General features: G+C 50.3%; 2 protein-coding genes across 2 annotated transcripts; both read right to left on the bottom strand.

Annotated features, from left to right (window-relative positions):
• Nucleotides 1-524: 524 nt before the first annotated feature.
• Nucleotides 525-2,208, bottom strand: LOC129393729 (proline-rich protein 20E). The gene is made up of 2 exons (XM_055097196.1): nucleotides 2,157-2,208; nucleotides 525-1,138 (listed from the first exon to the last, which is right to left on the bottom strand). Exons 1-2 carry the CDS (start codon nucleotides 2,206-2,208, stop codon nucleotides 525-527), a joined length of 666 nt encoding a protein of 221 aa, XP_054953171.1.
• A 4,873-nt stretch (nucleotides 2,209-7,081) lies between these two features.
• Nucleotides 7,082-8,765, bottom strand: LOC134728867 (proline-rich protein 20E). Its single transcript, XM_063596024.1, has 2 exons — nucleotides 8,714-8,765; nucleotides 7,082-7,695 (listed from the first exon to the last, which is right to left on the bottom strand). Exons 1-2 carry the CDS (start codon nucleotides 8,763-8,765, stop codon nucleotides 7,082-7,084), a joined length of 666 nt encoding a protein of 221 aa, XP_063452094.1.
• Between the last annotated feature and the right edge of the window lie 780 nt (nucleotides 8,766-9,545).

Genomic DNA, 9,545 nt, shown 5'->3' with positions numbered 1-9,545 from the left:
GGGTACCCACGTTGAGACTTAAAAATGTGTCAGTCTAGAGTTTTATCGCTCTTATATTCAGCCAGTCTATCGTCTCCAGGCACTAGACAAGAACTGTAGTAACTTCTAGCTCCTTCTGAATTTTCGCATGCCCCACATGTCTATATGAGTGTCTTCTGGAATTTTAATTCTAGGTCATCAATCCTTTTTCCAGAATCGTACTCCTCTGGACTTAAGAATACAGTTTCCTAATTTCCATGCTTACTGATCCTTGTTGCATCCCACTTCCTCCCGGTCGTCTGGTTTGGCTCTTTCTTGGCTGAAACACGTGACGTGTACTTTCACTGTACATGACAGTTCCATTCCAATCGCCTTGTACAGAAAGGGGGTTTGGCAGCTTGCATATTGTAAGTTGCGTACTCTAAGTTCAGGGGAAGCTCAGGCTTCAGGTCCAGTCGGGGGAGGAGTGGAGCAGAAGTGGGGCTGGGGGGAACGTCCAGGTGGAAGAAAGGGAGGCTGGGAACAACGTGGGTGGCGGATAGTGGTCAATATGCAATGTCGGTGAGGAACACTGGGACCCCTTGCACATAGGTGCCGTGGGGGGTTTGAATGACTTGTAAAACAGCTGAGTCACCCAGAGCCCTAAACCCGATGCAGGGATAGAGGGTCAACGCGGGTTGCCAGTCAACAGCCTGAGGCCCAGGAGCAGTGGGCGGCTCCTGAAACCCCAGCTCAGGTTGCGCCACGTCGGGGCCAGGGCCTTCCTGCACAGTTCCAGGCAGAGGACCTGTTTCAGAAAGAGAGAAGGCTGCGGTCTCCGTGATTTCCGGTTCCCCCTGGTGGCCTGGCTCTCCATGGTGGTCCAGTGGGATGTGCACGTCCGGTCCCATCACGCCTTCTGCCCCCTGTCTCTGGCCAGCGTCCCCGCGGGGCCCAGCCCTTCTGCCACGGCCTCGCCCTGGCCGCCGGCTTCCTCCCCGGCGCCGGCCTCTCTCTGCAGGACGGGGTGACTCTGGGCGAGCTGGGGGCTGCCATCTGAAGGGTTTCACGTAAGCGATGGGTTTTGCGGGTTGGGCTGGCTGTGCGGGCCCATCTGCTTCCACGGAGTCTTCAGGGTCCGCAACACAGCAGCCTGGCTCTGGAGGAGGCCCACCTGAGGCTAAAAGAGAAGCAGAGCGTGAGCAGAGAGAGATAGAAGGAATTTTACCCATCAAGCAGTTATAGGATACTTTTAAAAATAAATACTCAGAGAAAAGAGGGATTTTTGAAGTTAAAATTGTCAGAGAAGAAACAAAACTCTCCATGGAAATTGGAGAATGAAGTTGAGAAGATCTCCCACAGAACAAAGCAAAAACCTAAAAGGATGGAAAGAAGGATGAAATATAAGAGAATTAGAGGTATGTTGTGGCTGAGACATTTCACCACAAAATTTCAGAGTGCTGAGGAAAAAGAGAAGATTCTAAAAGATTGTAGGGAGCGGGAGACAGAGAAAGGAAAAGTCACATGGAAAGGGCTAGGATTCCACATGTCTCAAAAATCAGACATCTCAAAAGCAGCAGTTCAGTCTAGAACATAACAGAAAATGTCTTCGAAATTTCAAGGGAAATGAATTTCCCACCTAAAGTGTCCTGTCCAACCAAAGTTTCACTAAAGAATCTGGGAGGGGAGAATGAAGATGTTTCAGACCAGCAAGATGTTAAAGAATTTGCTTTCAGTGGATGCTTTATTGTTCTGCATCTGTCAAACTAGACAAGATTAAAAGATTTAGGACACTCAGCGTAGGAAGGGAAATGTTTTGGAGAACAACGTGGCAACAGCCGTAAAGTTCCAACTCCTCCGGGAAAGAACAAGGTGGAAGTACCGGTTTATCATAGATCAAGACGTAGCGTGAGGACTCGCTCTGCTACGGACAAACAGTAATACAAAACGAAACAGAAGGAAACAGCGACAACAACAGCAAATCTCAGATTTGGGAAATGGGATTACAGTTCGAAAGAGGGAAGGGAATTTGCCAGAGGATGTGGAACCTGGGAGCTGACTTCCAACAACCAGCCCAGGTTGAGGCAGGCTAGGAGAAGGTGAAACAGAGAATGCTCGATTGAGTTTGAATTCAAACAATTGGGGAAGAATTGGGGAACAAACGAAATTAAAAAGAGAGTGGCAGGCGTTTGATGTACCTTGATTAGGGGCCATGGAGCGAAGTCGCTTCGAAGGCCTTGGTTCCTCCATGAGCAATCGGCGGGAGGGGCTGGGGAGAAAAACAAGAGAGCAAGAACGGATTTAGGAAGACAGAGGTGACAAGGCAGGGGGATGGCCGTGGCCTTTCTAGGGGAATGAGGATTCTGTCCCCAGCTGCACCCACCCAAGATCTGTCCACCCCTCCGGGACTCCCAGACACACACCTGATCTTCCCACAGCTGGCTCCGGAGATCTGAAAATTAGGAGACTCTTCGACGAAGAGAGGCCCGAGGAGTCGGAGGTGTCCACAGGTTCACCGCTGTAGCTCTGAGGTAGTCCACCCGCAGCCAGGGAGTCTGGAGGGAGCACGCAGCAGGTTCTGGCTCCGAGCCCAGCAGAAAGCCGACTGCTGGAGGCCGAGCGCGGTCCCTCTTATACGGCAGCAAGGCAGTCGCGTAAGGGACAGGCGTGGTCAGAGGGGGGCCGGCTGGGGCGGGCCTGGCTGGGCTTGCGAGGCGCATTGGGCCAGTCCCCTGCCAGTCAAATGGGGCCCTTCTGAGATGCCGCCATTTCTAGACGCCCGTGGTTGATTGATTAATCTAATCATCGAGGGACAAAATGCATAATGGCCTTTGAGTGTCAGCACAATGGGGTGTGGTGCCCGGAAAGCGGCTGATAGGAAGATGCGATTAGCTTAGATCTGAGCACGGTGAAGGAAAGCATCCAAAGGGGGGATATCTGGGCTGAAATCTGGAACATAAAATTTGAAATTAGTCAACCTGAACCGGGTTGGGAGAGGCAGGGAGAAAGGAAAGGGAGTGAAGAGGGTGTGCTGAGGCCCGGACTGGAAGGGAGCCCGGCACATTCTGGCAATGGACCGGAGGCCAAGTCCAGGCCCAGAGGTGGTGCGAGGTGGAGGCAGGGTCCGCGCAGGAGCTGGTCTTGTTCCAAGGCAGCGGAAAACCGTGGAACGGTGTCCGGCAGCGGGTTAACATTTCAGAAACGACCAGCCTGGCTGTGAAGGAGCGCCAACCCAGGGTCCGCAGAATTAAGTCAGGAGAGGCAAGAAGGCTATTGCAGCCCTCGGGGTTGGGCGCAGGGTGCTGTTAGACTGAGACTGAGGGAGGTAGAGGAGGAGAAAGTTCCCTGGTGGGAGAGAAATTTCCCAGAGAAAGCCAGACCCAGTGTGGACAGCCCTTGAGGAAGAGACTGCGGCCTTGGTAGCCCGCCCGTTCATTCAGGCAGAGGTGGACCGAGAACCTGCTCTGAATGGGAAGTTGCGGAGCTTGGCTTGCGCACATCTGGCTGAAGGGGCTTTTGAACTGCCAAGTGAGGTTGTCAGGTGGCCTTTTGTAAAAAGAGTCGAGCTCAGCGCGATGGCGACGGGGCTGGAGATGCGTGTGAGACCCACACCACTGGCTTTTATTGCTGTGGCTGCACACACGGGTGGAGGAAGACAGCGGGAAACACAGCAGGACACTGGAGGGGAATCCCGCAGTGGGTTATTTGGTTGGTTTGCATCCTTGTTTTTTTTTTTTTTTTACAGAGACGGGTTGTCGCTCTGTAGCCCAGGCTGGAGTGCAGCGGTGCCATCTCGGCTCGCTGCGGCTACTTGGGGGGCTGAGATAGGAGAATCAGTTCAAGTGATTCTCCTGTCTCGGCCTCCGGAGTAGCTGGACTACAGGTGAGCGCCACCACATCGGGACAATTTTCGGATTTTTTGGAGAGACGAGGTTTCGCTCTGTGCCCAGGCTTGTTTGGAAGGCCTGAGCTCAAGCCGTCCTTCCCGCTCAACCTCCCGAGTAGCTGGGACCCCAGGCGCAAGCCACCATGCCGGGCCAATTATTTTTTTGGGTTGTATTTGTTGTTGAAGTGAGGTTTTGCTATGTTTTCACCTCACATACCTTTTCTGTCCCAAGACCCCATCCAGGGTACCACCTTACAATTCGTCACGGTTCCCCTTGGCTGCGACGGTTTCTCACACTTGCCTTGTTTTTGATGACCTTGACACTTGGAATACTGATCAGATATATTGTGGGATGTCCCCTCCTGAAGTTCGTGTGATGTATTCCTTGTGATCTGACTGGAATTATATGTTTTTGTAAGGAAGATTGCAGCGGGAAAGCGCCATTCCCATCCCATCCTGTCTACAGTACACACCATCAAGCCGGCTTATCACTGCTGCTATTAGTCCTGGTCACCTGGCTGGGGCAGTGTTGATTAGGTTTCTCCACCATCAAGTGATTTTCCCACCTCTTTCTCTACTGTACTTTTTGGAAGTCGCTACCTGGGGCCTATACTTAAATAAAAGGGAAGTTTTGCTTTATCTCCGTGCGGGGGAAGAGCTACCGAAATTCTGTGGAGTTCTCCTGTGTGGAGGATTTTCCCATTCTCCCCCACATGGTTGTTGATTTAGTCACTTATTTATATCCGTATGGACTCATGGACACCTATTGTATGCTTTGGTTTACACTCCAATACTTCAGGGGATGAATTATTTAATAATTGAACTAATTATTTTGTCAAATATATGACTCAACTATTTAATTATTAATTATTTAGTTAATTACTTTGTTACTGAGTGTCGCCAGCTTTGGCCACCGGGAGCTCCCTTAGTTGGCTTGCGTGTCCCTTTGTCAACCTCCCATCGCTGTGGCTTTTGGTTTTGTTTGGTTTTGGGCGGCTCCTTTCTCCCTGGCACCACAGGATGCTCCATGCTTATTTGCATATTCTCATCCTGATTGGGATTTCGTGTGCTCACTGACCAAACCCATAGATTCTTCTGTGAAGTTTCTCTTCAAAACGTTTATCTTTCTTATTGGGATAACTTCTCTCTCTCTTTTGTCCATTTTGAGACAAAGTTTTGCTCCCGTCACCCAGGCTGGAGTGCAATAGCATGATCTCGGATCACTGCAATGGCGCAATCTGGGCTCACTGCAACCTCCGCCTCCTGGGTTCAAAGGATTCTCCCGCCTCAGACTCCTGAGCAGCTGGGACTACAGTGGCCCACCACCATGCCTGGCTAATTTTTCTATTTTTATGAGGGCGAGACATGAGAATCGCTTCAATCCCGGGAATGGAGTTCTCAGTGAGCCGAAGCCACCGCGCTCCAGCGTGGGTGAAAGAGTGAGAGTCTGTTTCAAAATAAATAAATAAATAAATAAATAAATGAATAAATAAACCCGGAGGAATTACCAAGGGGTCTTGGTGCCTGCCTGCAGTCTGAGCTACTTGGCAACCTGATGTTGGAGGATCACCTGAGCTGAGGAGGTGCGGGCTGCAGTGAGCTGTGATTGCACCACTGCACTCCAGCCTGGATGACTGAATGAGACCCTGTCTTACTCCACGTACACATGTTTAGTGAAGCATTCTGGTGGTGGAAATGTCCTGGAAGTGGCGTATCAGCAGACCGCCACCTGCGGAATGTAAAACCTGTGCCTCTTTCCAGACAGATATACAGCAGGAAGAGAGTGGCACATGTGCGTGGGATGACTGCAAGGGGGCTTTCTGGCTTATGGATGACAGACCCCAATGGCAAGCCAAGAAGCAGCTCCCACTGCACAGTGCTCATTGTGATCCATGCCATGCTTCAATACGAAGTCGCCTGTTCCTAGTTTGGAGACGCACGGACTCCACAGAGGCTGTGCTCCTGACCACACCTGTGTTGCCTGCCTGGACCTTATAGTCACTTCAGCAGGACCCCTGGCACATGGCACGCCAGGTGTTTGTAAAAGCGAGCCACAAACGATGCTTTTAATGTGTACGTTTGTTGGTGTAGACTTGTGTGACTATGGGGAGAGATGCGATATGAATGGAGAACAGAGACTGGAGCCATTTTTCTACCTTCCTTTCTGCTTTTAGTAAACACATTTTATATTTGCGATTTGTGAAAGTTTAGTGAAAGAACTGTTGTATAAAATAAGTCCGAAGAGAACGGTTTATTTAGAAGGATTGAATACACAAGAGAAAAATCTTTGATGTAAAAAGTTATCTGTATTTTATTTGGACGTTTACAAAGGAGTGAAAACCAGCCAATAAGAGGCTACTTAATAAAATACAAAAATACAAAAATTCATAATACAACATTTATCAAACTCTGAAAAGATGGGAACTAACTCAACTTAAACATCTATGAGAAACTTAGAGCAAACATCTTGGTTAATGGTGAAACATTTAAAATATTCCCATTAAAGCCAGGAGGAAGCCAAGGACACTGCCGTCAAATCACTGATTCCTCATTTAGCGGTTCCAGTGAGTCATGCACTCTCCTTGTTTCCGTTAGCCTCCCTCCCACCACCCCGACACCTTTTGTCTGATTCATCAAATGTCCTTTGATCCACTTTTTCCTCAATCTGTTTGAAATTTTACCTTCTATTCCAATTCATTTAGTGGTTCCCAAAGGGTACCCACGTTGAGACTTAAAACTGTGTCAGTCTAGAGTTTTATCGCTCTTATATTCAGCCAGTCTATCGTCTCCAGGCACTAGACAAGAACTGTAGTAACTTCTAGCTCCTTCTGAATTTTCGCATGCCCCACATGTCTATATGAGTGTCTTCTGGAATTTTAATTCTAGGTCATCAATCCTTTTTCCAGAATCGTACTCCTCTGGACTTAAGTATACAGTTTCCTAATTTCCATGCTTACTGATCCTTGTTGCATCCCACTTCCTCCCGGTCGTCTGGTTTGGCTCTTTCTTGGCTGAAACACGTGACGTGTACTTTCACTGTACATGACAGTTCCATTCCAATCGCCTTGTACAGAAAGGGGGTTTGGCAGCTTGCATATTGTAAGTTGCGTACTCTAAGTTCAGGGGAAGCTCAGGCTTCAGGTCCAGTCGGGGGAGGAGTGGAGCAGAAGTGGGGCTGGGGGGAACGTCCAGGTGGAAGAAAGGGAGGCTGGGAACAACGTGGGTGGCGGATAGTGGTCAATATGCAATGTCGGTGAGGAACACTGGGACCCCTTGCACATAGGTGCCGTGGGGGGTTTGAATGACTTGTAAAACAGCTGAGTCACCCAGAGCCCTAAACCCGATGCAGGGATAGAGGGTCAACGCGGGTTGCCAGTCAACAGCCTGAGGCCCAGGAGCAGTGGGCGGCTCCTGAAACCCCAGCTCAGGTTGCGCCACGTCGGGGCCAGGGCCTTCCTGCACAGTTCCAGGCAGAGGACCTGTTTCAGAAAGAGAGAAGGCTGCGGTCTCCGTGATTTCCGGTTCCCCCTGGTGGCCTGGCTCTCCATGGTGGTCCAGTGGGATGTGCACGTCCGGTCCCATCACGCCTTCTGCCCCCTGTCTCTGGCCAGCGTCCCCGCGGGGCCCAGCCCTTCTGCCACGGCCTCGCCCTGGCCGCCGGCTTCCTCCCCGGCGCCGGCCTCTCTCTGCAGGACGGGGTGACTCTGGGCGAGCTGGGGGCTGCCATCTGAAGGGTTTCACGTAAGCGATGGGTTTTGCGGGTTGGGCTGGCTGTGCGGGCCCATCTGCTTCCACGGAGTCTTCAGGGTCCGCAACACAGCAGCCTGGCTCTGGAGGAGGCCCACCTGAGGCTAAAAGAGAAGCAGAGCGTGAGCAGAGAGAGATAGAAGGAATTTTACCCATCAAGCAGTTATAGGATACTTTTAAAAATAAATACTCAGAGAAAAGAGGGATTTTTGAAGTTAAAATTGTCAGAGAAGAAACAAAACTCTCCATGGAAATTGGAGAATGAAGTTGAGAAGATCTCCCACAGAACAAAGCAAAAACCTAAAAGGATGGAAAGAAGGATGAAATATAAGAGAATTAGAGGTATGTTGTGGCTGAGACATTTCACCACAAAATTTCAGAGTGCTGAGGAAAAAGAGAAGATTCTAAAAGACTGTAGGGAGCGGGAGACAGAGAAAGGAAAAGTCACATGGAAAGGGCTAGGATTCCACATGTCTCAAAAATCAGACATCTCAAAAGCAGCAGTTCAGTCTAGAACATAACAGAAAATGTCTTCGAAATTTCAAGGGAAATGAATTTCCCACCTAAAGTGTCCTGTCCAACCAAAGTTTCACTAAAGAATCTGGGAGGGGAGAATGAAGATGTTTCAGACCAGCAAGATGTTAAAGAATTTGCTTTCAGTGGATGCTTTATTGTTCTGCATCTGTCAAACTAGACAAGATTAAAAGATTTAGGACACTCAGCGTAGGAAGGGAAATGTTTTGGAGAACAACGTGGCAACAGCGGTAAAATTCCAACTCCTCCGGGAAAGAACAAGGTGGAAGTAGCGGTTTATCCTAGGTCAAGACGTAGCGTGAGGACTCGCTCTGCTACGGAGAAACAGTAATACAAAACGAAACAGAAGGAAACAGCGACAACAACAGCAAATCTCAGATTTGGGAAATGGGATTACAGTTCGAAAGAGGGAAGGGAATTTGCCAGAGGATGTGGAACCTGGGAGCTGACTTCCAACAACCAGCCCAGGTTGAGGCAGGCTAGGAGAAGGTGAAACAGAGAATGCTCGATTGAGTTTGAATTCAAACAATTGGGGAAGAATTGGGGAACAAACGAAATTAAAAAGAGAGTGGCAGGCGTTTGATGTACCTTGATTAGGGGCCATGGAGCGAAGTCGCTTCGAAGGCCTTGGTTCCTCCATGAGCAATCGGCGGGAGGGGCTGGGGAGAAAAACAAGAGAGCAAGAACGGATTTAGGAAGACAGAGGTGACAAGGCAGGGGGATGGCCGTGGCCTTTCTAGGGGAATGAGGATTCTGTCCCCAGCTGCACCCACCCAAGATCTGTCCACCCCTCCGGGACTCCCAGACACACACCTGATCTTCCCACAGCTGGCTCCGGAGATCTGAAAATTAGGAGACTCTTCGACGAAGAGAGGCCCGAGGAGTCGGAGGTGTCCACAGGTTCACCGCTGTAGCTCTGAGGTAGTCCACCCGCAGCCAGGGAGTCTGGAGGGAGCACGCAGCAGGTTCTGGCTCCGAGCCCAGCAGAAAGCCGACTGCTGGAGGCCGAGCGCGGTCCCTCTTATATGGCAGCAAGGCAGTCGCGTAAGGGACAGGCGTGGTCAGAGGGGGGCCGGCTGGGGCGGGCCTGGCTGGGCTTGCGAGGCGCATTGGGCCAGTCCCCTGCCAGTCAAATGGGGCCCTTCTGAGATGCCGCCATTTCTAGACGCCCGTGGTTGATTGATTAATCTAATCATCGAGGGACAAAATGCATAATGGCCTTTGAGTGTCAGCACAATGGGGTGTGGTGCCCGGAAAGCGGCTGATAGGAAGATGCGATTAGCTTAGATCTGAGCACGGTGAAGGAAAGCATCCAAAGGGGGGATATCTGGGCTGAAATCTGGAACATAAAATTTGAAATTAGTCAACCTGAACCGGGTTGGGAGAGGCAGGGAGAAAGGAAAGGGAGTGAAGAGGGTGT

Source organism: Pan paniscus, chromosome 14 (assembly GCF_029289425.2).
Source record: "Pan paniscus chromosome 14, NHGRI_mPanPan1-v2.0_pri, whole genome shotgun sequence".
NCBI lineage: Eukaryota > Metazoa > Chordata > Mammalia > Primates > Hominidae > Pan > Pan paniscus.
Note: the sequence above shows the minus strand (reverse complement) of the source record. Positions and strands in the feature narration are given on the sequence as shown.